The sequence below is a fragment of the Macaca mulatta genome, chromosome 12, assembly GCF_049350105.2.
Source record: "Macaca mulatta isolate MMU2019108-1 chromosome 12, T2T-MMU8v2.0, whole genome shotgun sequence".
Lineage (NCBI taxonomy): Eukaryota > Metazoa > Chordata > Mammalia > Primates > Cercopithecidae > Macaca > Macaca mulatta.
The window spans coordinates 141,174,863-141,194,574 of record NC_133417.1 but is presented as its reverse complement, the minus strand read 5'-3'; the positions used below and the strand labels follow the sequence as shown (position 1 = coordinate 141,194,574).

Here is a 19,712-nt window from a genome sequence, read left to right as displayed (position 1 = left end):
AGATAAACTGTTGGACTGAAGCAATCGGGGATGGGGTGGAGCTATCAGAAGAACCTGACAGCCCAGGGCTGGGGGAGCGAGGCTGCCACGGCAACAGCATCAGCTGAGGCCACCAGCTGAGGCTGGCCCAGGCAGGAGCCAGCGGGAAGGGCTGGCCAGGCTCACCCAGGTACTCAGGAGGTAGGCAGGCAGGTAAGCGCTCTGGCCCTGAGGACAGGTGTGATGCATCTTGCCTCGAAGTAAGATAGGACGGCCAAGTATGCTACAAACGACCCCCCAGGGCCCCTGCTACCCACAGTGATGCTGACTCGTGGCTAACACTTCCAGAGGAAATTACCTATGGAGGAAATGATTAATCAAAAAAAATTACAGGCTTCCAGTAAGATTCAAGAGAACCCTCAGCCAATACTTGTTGCAGAGATAATTGTTCTGAATCTATCAATAAAGCAAAGCTGCCCCTTCATTGACTGCAAACACCAATTTCTTTCACCCAGGATTATAAGTTGGTGTTCACAGGCTCACTACTGCCATTACGGTGATAAACAGTTTAAACCACAACAGGATCTGACATGTAGATCAATTCTGGGTCCATAAAGAATCTACACAAGAGGTTGCAGGACAGGAATTTACAGCCACCAGTTTTTATTCTCTCTTGCTGCAAAAATTACTTCTGTCAAACACTTAGAAGAGTGAGAAAAAATGTAAAAAAATTAATTTTTCATGTACTCCCGGAACGGCCTTTTTCAATGCAGAGGCTCAAGATGAATATGTTTCTGCATTTAAAAAATTACACTCAGCAGCATGTGGTGCTCAGCAGAGGAGGGATCCAATCCTCTGTGCTGCCTGCAAGCCGGCAGACGGCAATTTGAAACCCTGAACCGAGCTGTCTGCATTTTCTCTAAGGGCAGATGCGGGTCTCATGTTAGCAACGCCAAATTATATTAGACATTTAATTTTAAACCTCAGGTACTTAAATGTGAAACCTTACAACAGTAATAGTCATAAAGCAGTGGGCATTCCATTTCACAAAATGGATTCTTTTCTTCTTCCCTTAATTTAAGCAGCACCTCCTGTTTTGTAGGTTGCCCCTACAAAGGAATCTATCTAATTAGGAGTTTCTCACAGCTGCTTTAAAGGCAGAAACCCCGGGAGGACCTGTGTGTCTAGAGAGTTCTGAAAAGTTCTCCAGAGCCAAAGTCTTAATTTAGGGTGGACAGGGGGGCAGAGAAACAGTGAATCCCAATGTTGTTATGATTATTATGTTTTAGAATAAGAGAGTGCACGACAATGGGAAGGCAAACTTGCCAACACGGGCGTCTATCTTCCCAAGCTGCTTAGGCTCTCCCCATTCATTCCTGCTGCTAGCACAGAGTGAGCGACTCTGAAATCCAAACCAAAGACTAGGGATGGGGGCAGATACATTTAAAAAGAAAGTGGGGGCAGGGGGGACTTAATATGACCTGCAACTTAAGAAGAAAGAACATGACAGAAAGCTCTTAATCATGTTGATTTCTTCTGTGATTATTTTCTAAGCCCTGCAGCGAAGGTTTATGCCAAGACTGAGGCCTTGAAATCCATTCATAAACACGTTTTCTTGAAGTTGTCCATGAGATCCCGTGCCCTGGTGTTCACTAAAACTTGCTGGGGTCTAGCCACTTGACGGATCAGTGCACTGAAGGGGGGAATGACGCGAACCAGAGGGATGCCGGGATGGTGTCGTCGGCGCAGAGAGACAAGGATGGGTCCAGCGGGTCTGGGTGGAGCCTGAATTCTGCATCACCAGTCAAATCCCTGGAGCTGGCAGATGCCACGTGGTCCGCAGACCAGGCCTTGGGAAGTGAGGACTTAGAGCAGTGGTTCCCAAGCTTCAGCATGCCACGTGGTCCCAGAGCGCTTGCTATACACAGGTTGCCTGGTGCCATCCCCTGAGGACTGGATTCAGTGGGACTGACACGGGGCCTGAGAATGGACATTTCTAAGCAGTTCCCAGGGGTGGCTGCTGCTGCTGCTCCTGGAGGCACACCTTGACATGCAGTGATGGAGAGCTGAATCGGGCCACCTGAGTTTGAATCCCGGCCCCTCCTAGGATGTGACTTTGAGCAGGTGATATTTAACTCTTCTGTACCAAAGGCAGCCCCTGTAGAAGGGAGGTAACAACTGGATCTACTCTGTGACGATCAAATGAGATTCTCTACATAAAGCCCTCAATAAACTGTAGCTCTTATTATTACTATTATCGTCTCCCTTTTCAAAATATTTTGGGTATGACATATTATTAATCCTTAGAAAATGCAGGAATCAACCAAGATCCCCGTAAAACTGTAGGAATCAGACTTCTGTGCACCATTCTGCTGTCTTTCTGGATCTCTGCTCTGTAAAATGTCAGCTCGCAAGTCTGAAAATCAGATGCTAATTTGGCAGCGCTGGGCTCTCAACACTCATCTCTTCCGGTCTCCTCATTTTTCTGCACCCCAACTATCACCTTTCACTTCACTGTAGCTCGTGGCTATTCCATCTTCCCTTTTCCTCCTCTCTGGGTCTTTGTCCAAAGTGCCCCAACGCTTATAATAACTTCCTCCTGCTGTTTTGCACAAAAAATCCATCTAGTTCTTTAAGCATTGCTCAAGTTTGATTTTCTTTGGGAAGCTTTCCTTGATCAACTCTATCAATCCTTAAACGACCTGCACAATTTCAGCCCTGGGCTCTCCCTACAGCTCTCCTTCCATGTCCCTCAGCAGGCTGACATCTGGGGCATCCGCTTGCTTGTTTCTTATCTTCTGTGTTCAGGGTTAAAGATTTACGAGGTCAGGGAGCACACTGGTCTTTAATGGACACCCACGTGTGTTAATATTATAGAAATTGCTTTGTGAATAAAAAACCGGCATTCAAACTTAGGTGACTTTAGACTCGCATGGGTACTGTACAAATGCGTGTGTGCAGACAACGCGGCCCACTTCCGTGGAAAGAGACTTCCAACCAAACCGAGGCTCTGGACAGCAGAGTCTCATGACGTGGCAGTGTGGAAACGCCCATCGCACGTACGAACAGCTCAACAGAAAGAGCTACTCAGTAGAGGGAAAGTTACCCGGTGAGTCTTTATCAAACAGGTACGTTTTGCACGTTGTGCAAAAGGAAAATCTGTACAGGATGAATTTTAGATGAGTACTTAAAGACCTATATTACTGGCACCTCAACTACTCTCACTCAGCAGAGGCTGCTTGGAAAGGCAAGGCCTTGTCCGTGCCACCTGTGCACCTGGCTCCAGAAGGCCCAGCGTGGATCTCCCACACCCTCAAACGTGGTCCTGAGCAAGAACACCTTCACCAGATGGCGGCCACAGAATGAAACCTTATTAAATAGTAATAGTCATTGATAATATATATTTTAAAGTATTTGATAATGAAGTGAGTATGTGGACTCTTTGCTCCTCCTAAAGGAACCGTGGTAACAGTAGTTCTTCAGTCATGAAGGGCCAAGTGTCCTGTGTTGTGGCACACGCCTAACTACTAGGTAAGGGAGGGGAGAACGTGTCCATTGAACAGATGAGAAAACGGAGGCTCATGGAGGTACAGAAGCTCATGCTAGGCTGCCCGGTTGGCAGGTGGCGGGGCTTCAGCTGCAGCACATAGAGGTCTGATGAAAGGCTGACTATGAGGCCTGCTGGGGCACGCAATGGTTACAAAGAGAGTAAACTGTAGACAGTTAATTTATCCTAACTTCAAACTTCTTGTTTGGGGTTTTCAGGCCTTTCATCGTGATTCCAGATGAGGCAGAGAGCCTTGGAGAGCCCTTGAAGAGACTGCAGGCAGACCTTTGCTATCTACCAAAGCGCCTTCTTTTGAGGGAAGGAAGGAGCCCTGACGCTGGGTTGGGAACGGGCCAGCCGGGGCAGGCGCGTGACGCTCTGTGTGTCTGCTCCAAGTCACAGGCTTTTCCAGACCCACAGCGCTACGGCGTGGAGCTGCCTCACTGACTCCGCGTCTCCTGGCTCAGTTTGGAGATGTCTTCCTTTAAGGCTTCTGCTCGGTGGTGTCTGCGGAGCCACTAGAAATAAGGATGATGTTTACCCAAAGCAAACGTCCTGCTGCAGCAGCTGGTGGGTCTACAGGGAAGGCCTGATGCTGAATCTTTTAATTAGAACAAATTATGCTAAGATTACTCTAAAACCCTGTCTGATAGATTACATACAACAGTGGGAATTCCTTTAAATACCGGTGAACAGGCCAGAGACAAAACGCCACAGGCAAACCCTGCTGCAGCCGCCAGGGTGCCCTCGGCGCCGCGTCACTCACGCTCCACACAGACGGTGAGATCGTTTCCAACGTGCACGCTTGTTTCCCGAAAAGCTGGCTACACTTGTCAAAATAATAATAATAATAATAATAATAATAATAATAATGCCGAAGGAATGTGAAAACTGAGGGATTACAAAGGGGACTCCAGGATTTAGAGGGTACACCAGGAATTCTGGAAAACAGACAAGGAGGCTGAATTCACCCTAATGATATAAAATGTGCACTAGTGTAGAAGTGTAGGCCACGCCATGTAGGGCAGTGTGATTGGGGAGATAAAATCAGATACTATTTCTCAGCGCTGCCAGCTCTGTCACGTGACCCTGGATAAGCCACTTGCCCTGTCTGCAGCCTCAGTTTCCAAACTGACCCAATGGGATGACCACCTCCTCCCTGTGCCGAAGAGGAACAGATGAGATGACACGGGCAAGACAGCCTAGCAAGGACAAAACGTTTCATAGACGAAAGGCAAGGTGTGAGTCTGCTGCAGCCGCCCCACGGGGTGCCGTGCTCCCAGAGGAGCATGAGAGCTTAGGGCGTCCTGTCCAGCCCCCGGCTTACAACGAAGGACCTCGAGGTGGCCGCGGGTCCGTGGGGCTGCGCCCCCTCTTACCACTGCTGATGGCCGAGTTTGCAATGACCGTAGCCTCACTCCACTGGTCGGCACTGGAGACTGAGTAGGAGCGCTGGTGCATGCCGTCGGGTCGGCTGTTGAAGGAGACCAGGCTGATGCCGCTTGCCATCTGAGACCCAGATGCACTAGTGACATTCCCTAGGAATAAACAAGTCAGGTGAACACCACCGCGGACTGCAGACCACAGAAACCAGCGTGAGTTAGTCTACGGGACCCACGCGCTGGCACACAGTGCACCTTACCACTGAGAGCAGCCCTCGTCCTGCCTGCATGGCAAACGGAAGCGCCAGACAGAAGATATTTGGGAGGAATAAAAGGCAGACGCCAATCTTGATGGTGCTGACAAAGCAATGTGAAGGGACCTCATGCCGCAGATGACTCGCACACAACAACCCTATACAAAGACACAACCCAAGTGCAATCGCAACATCGGGTGGAAGACAAGACAAAAGACCCAGTTGGTCTCAGCAGAGGCACCGCGATCCGAAGATGGCAGCTCCAGGAGCCTGGCCGTGTCACCCTATCAACGGAACAGAAAATGATCACCCATTGAGAGTCAACTGTCTGATGCCAGAAGATTATTTTCATGGGGAAGCCATACTTTATGACGAACACAAATCAAAGTCCCTAGACACGACACGGAGGAAATGCAGGCTCTTCAACCAGATAAGTTTACTCTTAACCTTGAAAAGACTAAGCAGAGGAAAAATAACCTGCGTGACTTCACAGAGCACATGGGCTGTGATGAAAAATGATTCCATTGTATACTTAATGATTTGAATCAGTTGCTCAACATCAAAATGAATTATTATCTGGTCATACCAATTTTAGACTCAAAAACACAATTAAGTGCCTTTCTCTAAAGCTCAGCCAATCATACCTTGCTGCCAGCGAATTAGTCTGTTAGGTCTGTCTGCAGATCTTCGGAGGTATTAGGGCTTTTTATACAAAAAATTTTCTTCCAATTGTTTTAGTTCAGAACCAACTAAGTTCTAAACTGTCTCAACAGAAGTTTTTCAAAGTGCAGGATTTTATAATAAATACGCAGCCCATATTAGCAGTTCTTAAATCTGACCAATTACCAGAATTTCCTGTGGAGCTTTTTAAAACTAGAGGCTTCAAAAAATACAGATTTTGATTCAGAAGCTCTGGGAATGGGGCTTGGGAAAAGATGCATTTTCAAAAGCACGCTGGTGATTTGGATGAGAAGCCAGAGGCAGGAACCAGGGCTCCCCTCAAACAAGTGGCCTCACCGCGATCCCGTGCAGCACTGGGAAGCCAGGGAATGACGAGCTGAAGCCAGCGTACGAGCCCTACACCCAATCAGCGATGAACAACAATGAGGCGTTTGGCTTTGAAGAATAGAGTTTTGCCTTAAAAAAAGAAAAGATACCTATTTTATGCTGTTGTCTGAACTGAGTACATTCTGAACGTCATAGGCAGGTCTGCTTGATTCCAGAAAAAAGCCCAAAGTGATGCCCCAGGAAGGGAAGGATGGGAAAGCCACAGAGGCCGTGGTCTTTGGACCTACAGAAGCAGCATTGCCAAGAGGCATGAGAGAAATGCAGAATCTCAGGCCCCACCCACCAACTGCCTCTTGGTAAGATCCCGGGCGATCTGCATGCACATTAATTACAAAAACCACTCCAGCCAGAAAATCACCACCATGAAACAAAACATCGCAACCAAAACTCCACCACGGCAGACCACTGGCATCCAAGGGGCTCAGGTGGGAGGAGCACAGCGCAATGGCTCGGAAGCCTCGGGTCTGAGCTCCCCTGCTTACATGTAGGGTCTTGAGGCAGTTTCTCATGCCCCTAATCCCTGATGTTCTGAGAGCTCCATCTCAGGGCACGGGCGCACCCTAACGCCCTAGCAACGCACAGCGTCATTTGGAGCCCACATTTTGCATGACAGTGCCATGTGGTGCTCCCACGCTTGCTCTTGCACCAAGCCTCACAGCAGCCTGGGGAGGTGGACCAGGCGTGTGGCATCTTAGAGACATGGAGGAGCAGCCCAGGGCTGGCAACGTGGCACTAAGGGGAGCACTCACGCTCCTTCCTGTATTCTCCACGTGCCACCATTGAAGCCACCCTGGGGTTGTCCTCTGGGTATTGTGTGCCTTAGCCAGATCCGTATTACAATAGGACATTCAGACCCCACAGAAGGCAGCATCCGCACAGAGCAGAGGAGACACTCCCATCTGCGGGATCCCCTCCCGGAGCCCGTGCCCACCGTGTTCCTGCCATACTACTTCTCCGCCCCGCTCTCCTCCTGGGAAGGCACCCATGTGGGCTGCACCTGTTGGCTCCAGCACCTTCTAGCTTCTCACTGGGCTCAACCAATGGCGAGCACGGCAGGAATCTAAAGGAGAGAGGAGGGTGAGGGTGGGTGCTGACTCCAGGGCTCCTTCTCCGAGCAGTCGTCTTGCTGGGTGACCCCCTCTCTCGGTGGCCCCTGGTGCCTGCATTGTCCTGTGTGCTTCTCTTCCCCTTCTCTACCTCAATCCCACACAGCCACCTATCGAAGGTACACTTGGGGAGGAGGCGCCTCCCAAGAGTGGCTGCCGGGGCTTCCTTGGCCTGGTTCTACTTTCATCACGTGAATTCCGAGCAGACAAAAGGCTTCCAGACACTGCTGACATTGTTACGGTGGGCGAAAGGACTCCGGAAAGGTGGAAAAGGACAATGACAAGATGCCTGCAAACAGTTGGGGGTGTGGCGGGGGGACACCTCCCTTGCTGGGACCCTGACTGCCGTGCCAGGCACTTCTGAGCCTGCTCTACCTGCAGGGACGCCTGCTGTGTGGGTACGGTGTCAAGGTGGTGATTTCTTCCCCACTGCAATGCCCAGTCAGACCCCTGTCAAGTCGTCATTAAGCATGCCATCTGTCCACAGACCTCATTTTATACCAGCTTTAGGCACATAAGGTTCAAACACCTGAAAAACAAAGAGGAATTTCACGATGTCTGTCTGTCCCTCCATCTTTGGGTCGTTGATGACAACATGGCACTCAATACAGCACCACTTCTCTTGCTCCTTCTCCCTGGAGAGTGCTTCTCCGATGACAACCGGGCCTAGAAACCTTCCAGAACAATTCCCTTTAAAAGGCAGAGGAAAGTATTTCAGTGTATTCACTGACTACTTGCAATTAAGCTCCAGAAATAAGTATCCACACACAGTAAGGAGAGCCAAGTCAATCTCAACTCCAGACAAGGGACCACGAAATGTTCCAATGGAGGTAGCTGATCGAGAACTCATCTTAGGTTTACAAGTTCTGCATCTCAAGGCCAAACATCAAGCTGCCAAAAAAGGAAAGGAGAGATTCCTTCAAGTCTACACACTAATGAGAAACAACAGGACTCTGCCGCGAATGCACTTGTTCTCAAACTTCTGTCTGTCCAGCAAAATTCAAGGACAAGTCCAATCCACTGAGATGCTGGTGGAGCAGCTCTGGGGGTGTGGCTCACAGCCCACCTTCTGCCTCCTGAGAGAGTCCCAAGGAGCCAACCTGGAACCTCCGGGGTGAAGAACCTCCTGGCAAGACCACATGCTCCTGGTGTCCAGATGGAAGATACCAGACCAGCTACGCACAATCCTTCTGACGGCAGACTCTTAGAGCCTCATAGCTCGTGAAGGCCCCCCAGCCCCAACCACACCCACTTCCCCACTGCAGGACTAAACTGAAACAGCCATGACTGAATCTGGGCCACATCACGGTGTATACACGGACACACAGGGATAAAGGTGAAATTTTCAATCAGATCCATAGACTATCGCCTGATGTCCAGGCTGAGCTCATAGATGCATTTTACTTAGTTGATCATTTCTTTCAAAGTAGAATTAAATTGGGAGATTTCACCTAAAAACTGGTGGTTTCTGGCATCACTTAGAAAATGAGAGTATCCGGGAGCTGTGGGCCTGTGTTTGTGAACAAAGAGCTGACACAGTCTCTCTCTCTGGATCTGTCTGCGGGATCTGAGTGGGTTCCGCTGTTGCCCAGGCTCACACCTGCCTCCTCCAACCCCACTGCACTCAACCCACCTCACTCTTGACCTTTGGTCAAGACCTTCCAAAATGCGCAGAGGAGGAGTCTCATTCCATAAGCAAAACATTTCCGATTTTCTCGTAAGGGAGTAAATCTCTGTTTTAATATATACCCGTTCACTATATTTGATGTCAGTTAAACTTACTTTCAGAAAAACCAACTAACCATGATGTAAAGAAACAGAAGTATTTTCTGTGATAATGCAGAAACATATTTAACTAAAAAAAATTACAGAGGGTCAGAAATACTGTTTCTGGGATCCGAACACAGTACCTGCCTTTCAACGTAAATGCATGAAGACACCTGCTTTAACTCTGAGGCAAACCAGTGGTCCACGGCCTGAGCCACGACACTATGGAAGCTGCCATGCTGGGTTAACAGGCCCGTGGAGCATCTCGTGCCACGTGTCAGCGGTCCCAGGCCAGTGGCCACACTTTGAGGCATTTCCACTCATTTTCAGTAAATCCACCCGTCAAAGAAATGAACCACCCCCAAATGTGGAGTGAATCTTTTTAATAACTGTGCACATTCCAAATCCAATTATAGTGTCATACTTTCTCATGCTTATTTTTATACACATGCGCATACAGTCTAACATGTAACCTCATTTCTGTTCTTGAATGAATGTCATCAACTAACTGACCTACTAATGCTGTCCTGGCATCCAGTTTTGTTATGTAAGCATCAAGCAATACCGGTCCTATGTGTTACCACACAGGAGTTTGGAACACTTCTGGAAATATCTTTAGGCATAAAAGGAAGACTCTGTTTACAATCACTGTCTTCTCACTCAAAGTACTTGAGGGCTACTGTTTTCACTGACTGGAATTCATTTCATGTTAACAAGTTATTAATTAAGGCTGAAGGTCTGAAGTCCTCATTTGTGAAAGAAGCTGATGACTGTGATTGCTTGAGAGGTAAGGATCCTGACATCAAGACCAGTGAGGATACAAGTGCATCAAACACTGTTCTAAACACAGTCCAGGTCAGCCCGAAGCAGTCCTGCCAAGGTGGGGGCCTCATACCCAGCAACCAGGCTGAAGGGCAGGGGACCTAAACCCATGTGGCCACCAACAGTCAACAAAGACATCAAGCTCTGCTGCTACTACACTGATTAGTTAAATCAAATTTTCACACCTAGACCTGATAGCTAACAGGGTAAGTTTAAGGAAAGGCCTGAGTGCTTGCTACCCAGGCATTAAAGTTACTACTTCAAGAAGGCTACTAGACTTAGAGCTACATTCAGAAATGCCAGGAGGAATGCAAGGTGCATGGGGTCTGCAGGAAGCCACGCCCCAACCTTCAGCCTCTTGAGTTTGTCTCCATCAGGGACCACCTCAACACACTGCTGTTTCGCCACAGAATTTCATTCCTGTGTCTGAGGAAGAAGACATGAAACTAGGGTCTTTTAGACGTGGGGGAACTCTGTGCACCATAGTTGGAAATGTTCTTTGCAGGCATGTCTGTATTTCCCTAGAAGGAAGAGATTGTAAAAGCCAGATTAGAATGTCCTCCTTCCTGGGGCAGACGAGGTAAGTCTAACAAGTGGTCCTAACTCACCAACCTCAAGTCATGGGCAAATACAAGAGTCTTAAAAGGAAGCTTCTACCCCCAGAAGCTGAGGGGACACTTGTACTCTGGGATAAGTACAAGGATGTTGCCCCTTTGGGGGTGAGTACTCTCCACTCTTCCCTTCCCTTACATTCCTCCCTGCCTTCCACTCTCCCTGCCGCCACCAGCACGTCCTGCCCCACTGCTGCTGGCAGCCAGCTCTCCGCAGGCCTCAGTTTCTTCTCGTCTTTTGAGTGTGGACACAGGCAGGTGCCCTCTGCTCTGGGTTATTTTGCAAGGGATGCCAACAGAGTGAACAGACTGGTACGACAGGGGTAGTGTCTACTTCCACAGAGGTGCACATCTGTTTGCTGTCTGGGACAGTAAATGTCGCTTTCCATGGCAAACTTTGGACAGGCTTGCTTACATGCTATTATTAAACACAGGGGTTTCCTAAGCTCGGGGTTCCTCTTAAAACGTGAGTCAGTGTGTGTGCTGGTGTCACCCCATGGGAACTGAGGCTTGGGGAGCCAGTGCATGACAATGCTGACACTCTCACTATTGCTATTGCTGCAAGAGACTGTCATTCATCTTGATCCAGGAGTCTCATCACCCAGGAACCTAGGGTAGGCTAACCTGTTAACCCATGGGTAGGGGAAGATGGGAACCGGCATGCAGGAGCTGCCGCCTATTCTAACACTGACCTTCTAGCTTGCCGAGCAGCCGCATGGAACTGAGCCCCTACTGTGTTGGGCACGATGAAGGAAGGAGTCCCTGTCTTAGGAAACCTACAATCTAGTCTAGTAGAAGGTATACAGCAGGTCCACATGTGGTCTAAATGCAAGGCAGAGTAACACAAGAGCGGCCAGAAAGTATGAGGGGCAGGGAGCCCACCCCTGCTGGAAGGTACAGGAGAGGCTCCAGGGGACACTGTGGCTTTTAAACTTTGGAATTAGGCCCATCTAGATAAAGAACAGATGGAAAGGGGAGATACCACCATAAGGCTAACGTAGTATCTTGCAAAGGATGTTGACAGAGTGAACAGACTGGTACGACAGGGGTAGTGTCTACTTCCAGAGAGGGGCACATCTGTTTGCTGTCTGGGACAGTAAATGTCGCTTTCCACGGCAAACTTTGGACAGGCTTGCTTACGCGCTATTATTAAACACAGGGGTTTCCTAAGCTCAGGGTTGTCCCAGGACGACCTATATCGCTCTTCTAATCGACTTACCAGATGCAAAGCTTTCATAAAACATTTCAAGATCAATTCTTTTTTTCTCCTTTAAGATTTCTCTTCTCCTTTCACATCTTTCAGATTTAAATCATACAGATGCACATAAACATGGCCACCAAAAAGTAGGTGCTAGAATGTTCAGAGTAGCAGTGCTCATAACAACCCCACGCTGGGAATGACGGCACTGTCCATCACCGTAGGTACATCACGGTACAATGGAACATTACACAACGGTAACAATGAACTACTGACACGGGCCACAACTGGGGCAACATCACACACAGAACACAGTGCCAGAGACAAGTGCGAGAGTGCCAAGTGTTAGGATCCTGTTCAAGGACAGGCGAAACCCATCTATGCAGTGAGAAAACAGATGGTGGTGACCCTTGTGAGTGGGATGGGGTGGGGGTGCATGTGACAGGAAGGGGTCCATGAGGGCTGGCTACCTCCTGCTTCTGGATGTGAGTGGTGGCCCCTGTAAACCTGGCTGTGACTTACGATTATAGAAACAAAATACTTTTGTTTCTTTACATATGACTTATGAACCCTGAGCTTAGGAAACCCCTGTGTTTAATAATAGCATGTAAGCAAGCCTGTCCAAAATTTGCCGTGGAAAGCGACATTTACTGTCCCAGACAGCAAACAGAAGTGCCCCTCTCTGGAGTGGCACAGAGTGAACCCTCTCAGAAGTACAGAATCGTTAAGTCATTCTTATGTGTACATTGTATCAATAACACTTACCCAAAAAACGAGAAAATGTCATTGGAAAGGTTTGTGAATGCAGAGGTCAGGCCAGGAAGTGTGAGAGATAGAACAGGGCTGTGCAAGGGAACAGTTTTACCAGCAACAAGTCCTTAAAAAGTGGCCCAGCTCCAAACTGTATAGGATGCTGGCTTCCACAAGAAGGCAGTCATAATAGGACCTTTCCGGCATTGTCCCCCAAATACTATTTGCGTTACCATGAAATACATGATTGACAACTTGGCCCATTCTGAACTCAGAAAGAGCGTTTCCTCAAATACTCCATCTACGGATCAGCTGGTACTCGCCCCGATTAGCAGGGGGCGAGCGCATTACCATGCTAATCCATGTCCTCGCAGCGCCACTTCCTTGATATGGATATGTGTGTGTGCTTACTGCGCTGCCTTGATTAGTGCAAGCTTCCATGTGTCAAAAGCGCCAGATTCTTTCCAAAGAATAATTTTAGCTGTACTTATATCCCTAAAGTGGAAGAGTTGATTTGAAAAGGTACTTACCTCCACCATATGCTATTTTTCTTTAAACAATTTGCATTTCAAAGTGAATATGGCATTTATATCTGAATGAATATCAGTATGTTGCCTGAACTGATCTCAAATGAGCATGAAAAAGATGCTGGTTTTCTATTGAACAAGAATGTTTTCATCCACCAAATGACATCAAAGACAGAATCCCTCTTTTAAGCTATTGGCTTATTACATTAAAAATAGCCTGTTCTGATTTTTAAAAATATACTCTGAAATGATGGCTTTTCACAGCATTCAAAGGAAGATTCATCAACAAATCTTTACAATAACAATAACAAAATACAAAAGTTCATTTCTTGCACCTTCCAATTTTGGTCTGTCTTTACAAATAGGACTTAACTTCACCAGAGCATTTCACTAGGAAAATAACAGTTGGCATTTGACTTATTGGTTAAATGAGCCTGAAGACAGGAGCAACTATTGGTGATGGGTGATAGGAACTTTCATGTACATAGAAAGAGGGCAGGGAAAAAGCCAAAAAGGATTCTATGAGCACCTGAGTGTAAACCAGACGTTTATTCCCACTGCAGAATTGTATACCTGTTATTTAAAAAAATCCTAATTACAGGAATATGACTGACAGGAATTCACCCCTCCCCTCTGGAGCCCTCACCCTCAGAAACATCCAGGGACTGCTTTTTTCGGTCCAATCTCATTCACAGATAGCTTCAAATGCTATAAAAACTCAGCGTGAGCGGCTACCTTGCAAACCCTACAGCTGCACCGCACCCGTTCTGCGCATGCGTGGGAAAAGCAGGTTCCCTGGAATCACAACTGGATGAAGGAGGCGACGCTAATGGTCACATCACTTCAAACTAGGCCTTCGCCATCTGTTCTGTCCTCTAATTACAAACCCAAAAAGAATATAATTCACAACACTACCATAAAAAGTGACACACATGATTTAAGGCCTGTGAATGGGACCCCTTCGCTCCTGTATTTGCATTGGAGATCTGCCTTGCTTTTGGCAAGTGGAATTTCAGGCTAAGAGGATTTTTTTCCAAGGACACACTCTGTATCTTGTAAGATACAGGCATTCAGGACTCCGCATCCTGTGATACTTGTTTTGTAAAAGAGTACAATTCAACACATCTACTAGGGAGACACAAATCTGGTGTTTCTTGATACCTTTCTTTTTAGTTAAGAGATTTTCCATGTTATGTTTACCAGAGACAAAGTACAGAGTTCAGACCCAGTCACAATGACAGACGTAATTACTACTAAATACAGCAATGTGGCCAGGCTTAGGATTCAACATCCTGGAATTATACAGCTCATGGCTCTTTCCTACAATGTAGAAACAGCTCATTGTATGCTGCTTCCTCTCTGCTCTAAAATATGAAGTCAAGGAAAAAATAATGGGGGCCTATTTTGTTGTACTGTTAAAATTTACTTGGCAAAAAAGTACAGATAAACAAATAATGTAAACGGAATCCACCAAAATCTCATCTAATAGATCGAATTTTTAGTGAACATACGCATACATTTTTCTTGGTTATGGCCACAGAAAAGATATAACTTTATATACTTCTTTAATATGATTTCCTAACCATTTCCCCCATGTTGTTATGTAATCTTCATAATTTTAGATATGTAACATTATTGATTTAATGTACATAATTTATATTACCATTTTTCTACTTCTGGATAGTTTTGGTTGTTTCCAATTTCTGACTGTAAACAACACTGCAAATGACATCTTCTACTTTTGAATTTTCCTTAGGAGAAATTCTCAGTAGCATTATTACTGGAACAAACAGCATAATACGTCTTTTTGATTCATGATATGTGTTGCTAATTTTCTTAATGACCAGTAACTAAAAGAAGATGGAACCTGGGCATCTTTAAAACAATTTAGTCCACAATTTCTAAAGTGGATAATAATAATAATGAAGAAATGGTGATAATGATAACAGTATGCCCCATGTGGTTAATATAATGATCAAATTATGTAAAGCACTCTGTAAACTGCAAAACCTCTGCAGATATCAGTTATTAATCTCATCAACAGTGGGTTTTCCTATCTCTACAGTTTTTTTTTTTTTTTTGAGACGGAGTCTAGCTCTGTTGCCCAGGCTGGAGTGCAGTGGCCGGATCTCAGCTCACTGCAAGCCCCGCCTCCCGGGTTCACGCCATTCTCCTGCCTCAGCCTCCCGAGTAGCTGGGAGTACAGGCGCCTGCCACCTCGCCCGGCTAATTTTTTTTGTATTTTAGTAGAGACGGGGTTTCACCGTGTTAGCCAGGATGGTCTCGATCTCCTGACCTCGTGATCCGCCCGTCTCGGCCTCCCAAAGTGCTGGGATTACAGGCTTGAGCCACCGCGCCCGGCCCCTATCTCTACAGTTTTTTAGCAGAAGCTTAAAATGATGATGTTGCTAATTTTGTCTTTAAAATCTAAAATGTCTGAATATTCTCCTTATGTTTCCCTTGTAATGGTGTCTCTACAAGTATAAACTGTCATGCCATCTGCCTTCTGTTTGCTTTAGTGCTGTAGTTGGCATCCCTTTGCTTGAGCTCACTCCCTCAGTGAGTGCTTACTGAACACCCACCATCAACTAGTGAAGTGCTTGGTGCTGTGGACAACTCCACGGCACCCCTATCTTCCAGCATCCCAAAGGTCTGATGATCAGAGCGATGCCAATGTTGTCAGAGGTACAGTTTACAAAAGAAAGGAAGGAGAGAAAACAAAACAAAACAAAACCCTGTGTTTGGGGCACCATGTACACGCAGATGAAGGACGTGGCCTGACAGCAGGTGACAGTGAGCTGGAGCGCCAGGGTCATCCCTTCCCTCCCATCCCCGGGTTACTGCTCCATGTTGGGGGTGGATATCATGTGGCAGCTCGTACAATTCAAGACAAAATATTTACCATGCCAGACGCTAACTTCTCATTTAAGTAATTATATTTAGAAATAAGTGTATTTATTTATTCTAAAGACAAAGTAGCTTTCTCCAGCCACACAGTTCTACATTGAACAGAAAAAATATATAGAATCCAGACCCAGCTGCAACGACAAATGTCATGACTACTAAATACATCAACGTGGCCATGCAGAATTCAACATCCTAGAATTAAGACGGTTCACTGTCACTTCCTAAAATGTGGAGTTTTATTCTGATCTTCGCAAAACAATGTGTGCCCTTCTCATTTCGCCATTTTTATCTGCTGAAGGAACACGTGCTGCTCCAGATTCCGATAGTGTTTACAGAGAGCCATCATACGGCTGGCTTGGCCACAATCCATCTCCTGGTATGGGTTATATGGACAAGCTGATATGCAACAGTGAGGATGAGGTGTGTAAGCATTATGAAAATGGAGAAGAAAAGAATTTTTGTTTGTTTGGTGTCTTCCTTTGCCATGAATAACGGTTCCATCTTCATTCTTTCTCCTTTATATGATAAATGCAACAGGTGTGTGTGTGTGTTTTTAAACATAGAATTCATTTTCATTTGACAACACTGTTTTGAGGAGAACTTTCTCTGGTCATCTCTGAATTTTACAGTCCCTTTCCAGGAGCAGGTGGCCACACTGCTCTACTCTGAGAAGTATTTACTACTACTTCTTTCTCTGCCTTCCAGTTCTTACAAAATGATCTCACAACCGAATCCAGCACTAAGCACCAAGGAGTACCCCGGGCTCACAAGTTTGATAACGTGGGCGGGTTTTACAGGTTTGCTGGTTGAGATGTTGCCGAGTTTGACCACTCACTAGAAATATTCCAGAAACGCAATCGTTCACTATGTGAGTGGTAACTCAAAACAATGGGTCACAAGGTTTCGAGACGGAAAAATGTCACGATTACTTCGAAAAACTCTCCTCTGCCAATGTGGGAAAGGACTGCAGAAAGCAGGGAAGCCATGGACTCAACTCTAGCCTGGAAGAGTCAGAAGCCCCTTCCCAAGGCCTCGGTTCTCACTGGCGCCTGGGGCTGGCAGCTGGCTCCCTGGTGGAGGGGGCCCGAGTAATTCACACAGGCTCTTCCAGGCACCTCCTCTTTCCCACAGCTGACCCTGCAGACCACTTTGCTGGTCTCAGAAGCATCAGTGCAGCAGCTGAAACACTATTCCTCACCACCTACACATGTTTTTGAGAGAAAAAAAGTTTTTGAAGCACCTTTTATTTACTTGTAGGCACACCTGTTACCACATCCAACTCGGGAGCCTGGCCATCCTGTTATGCCTCAGCTGAAATCATCAGGAATCAAGTTGCTTTAGTTGGTTCTTTCAGAAAAGAACACTCTACTTAGAGTTCAAATAATGGAAGCTTTCCTTACATCGGAAGTGCGACACTTACTTCTGAATTGCACACCAATGCTCGGGACCATGGAGGGCTACTACAGGGGAACAACATCTGCAGGAAACCAACTAATCTCCTCAACATCGATCACTTACATTTCACATGACGGGTAACATGCAGGACTATAGACTTAATGAAAAAATAATTGCTAGGTCACAAAACTAAGAGAGGATAACAAAGAAAGAAATAACAGTGTATGCCTCAAAGAGTTTACAATTTAATGATAGAAGCAATATCATACGAATTTGCCTAAACCTCAGTGGGAGCAATGTATAAATACAGAAACAACTAGTAGTGAGAAGGCATTACTCATAAAAGCTGAAGATGCTGCAATTCTTAAAAAGAACTAAGATGAACTTTAGTGTCTTTTAATGTCAGATTTAGCTAACTTCCTGATGTCTAAGAGAAGCCTCACAAAACATTAACTTTTTCCCTAAAAATTGTCAAATAGACATTAAAACCAATTCCAACAAAACCTGGTTTATGAAAGTAGACATCACACGCTACTGATATTGAGGTTTTATTTCAGAAAAATAATTCTCAACCCTCAATAAGGCTTCCGTTTGCAAATGGTCTACCAAGGTGCTAGAAGGGTACTTAGCAGAAGCCTCCAGTTTACATATCAGAGGTTGGAACCAAGATCCAGTGTGTGGGAAACTCCCGGGTGACCTCGGTCGACACGAGTGGGAAGCAAGGATCTGTGTTCCACCAAGCCTTGGCCACACCGCATGCCAGCAGGGGACACGCGTGGACTGACACTGCTCATCCAGGGCCCACAACAGACTCCGGACTCCAGAGTTATTATAATGTTTTCTAGACCGTTTGAAACTAAACAAAGAAAAACTTTCTTTCCATGAGACAACAACGGGTCTAGTTCTGATGTTGCGTTATTTTTTTTTAATAGCTATTACCACTGTAACAGCAGCTTCGCGACTCCGCGTCTGCAGTGTGAGCAGTTTTGATAAACAGCCTCTGCGGGCCACACAACGGGGATAATGTATCCTTAAGTACCACCAATGAGCTGCCATTCTGCACAGCCAATTACTTCTGTGCGTCTGTCACTCAAAGGAAAAATGACTGAGCCCATTAGATCAAACCTTTGTCACTGTTCCTAATGCACTCTTAGGCCTCATTAATCTCCGGGAGCAGCAACAGAGCCGCCGGTGCCTCATTGCCTCCCCCGAACAGGCCCACGTGAAGCCTCTCATCTCTCCCCCAAGTGCACCACGTTAATCAAGCTCTCCTTATTACCCCGGTCCCTGTCACGGCGGAGAGCGCTCCCTCTTAAATGCTCTCATTATGACCCATCTTTAGAGCCGGCTAAGTGGAAAAAAAGAGAGAGGGAGAGAGGGAGAAAGAGGACGAGAGAGAAAGAGGAGAGGAAAAAGCAAGTCCGATCACATTAATATTCATGACAATAATTAGTATTCTAGGTCACTGAATATTCATGCTATTAGTTTGGTTTTTTATGGGTTTGCTGGATGTCCTGATTGCTGAAGTGTGGAGAAAACAGCATGGTTGAGACTTTAGATGTCAACGGCAGTTCAATACTCAAAACACATTTGCTGTCCCCGCCTCCCCCACCTCCCCTGGAAAATCAGCTTCAACCCTCCTGACGGCTTTAATATTTCGAAACCGCTGGGGGCCTCAAGTGGGGAAGGGGGGGGATGTGGAGGAGAAGCGGAAAGGTTTCCTTTGACAAAGGTCTAAGCATCAATCTGGTTAGGATAAAAACATATCCATAGTTGCAAAAACCCAACAAAGACACACTTTAGAGACAAGAGGATATCTGTCATCCTAGAACAAAAATGTCACAACCAGGAGTTACAGAATAAAGTGACCACAGGACACAGACTGGAGCAGATAGCTCCATGGAGATCCATGAAAGTCCGAAAGAGCATTTCTTCTGTCTGCCCCCTCATTGCCATGATAGTGGGATGCTGTCTGTTGGGGAGCATGGGTTTGTGAAGTCTAAGCCCTATGTCCATTACGTCTACTCAAAGGCTATGTCAATGCTTTATTGTATTTGAAAAATTAATTCAAGAACATAATTTCTTTCCCCTCTTCCTTCCTTTTGGCATAACCATTATGATGAAGTAATGATATAATTCTGTGAAGTCAGCATCAGCCAAGTTTTTCAAAGGAATGCTGTGTGTTCTTCTCTGTAGAATAGAAGTGGACACCATTTCCCCATTTTAAAAACAAGGAAGCTGGGGTTTACTGAGACAACTTCAGAAGGGTCTGAGACAGGAGAAATGGCATTCTATTCAGTGATTTTGACTCCGAAACCCTTGCTCTTGGCCATTATGTTTTCCTGCTCTCTACTTAAATGTGAAAATAACTGTGGAAGCCAGTACAACTCTGCATTCTG

General features: G+C 46.3%; 1 protein-coding gene across 4 annotated transcripts in view; it reads right to left on the bottom strand.

Moving 5' to 3' along the window:
- The window catches only part of AGAP1 (ArfGAP with GTPase domain, ankyrin repeat and PH domain 1), a 647,080-nt gene that overhangs the window by 199,101 nt on the left and 428,267 nt on the right, over window positions 1-19,712 (bottom strand). For 2 of the 4 annotated variants that reach the window (NM_001261633.1, XM_077956100.1), the window contains 1 exon segment: window positions 4,906-5,064. The exons of the other annotated variants lie outside the window; for them this stretch is intronic. In NM_001261633.1, the coding sequence (NP_001248562.1) occupies window positions 4,906-5,064 (159 nt within the window). 4 annotated transcript variants of the gene reach the window in all.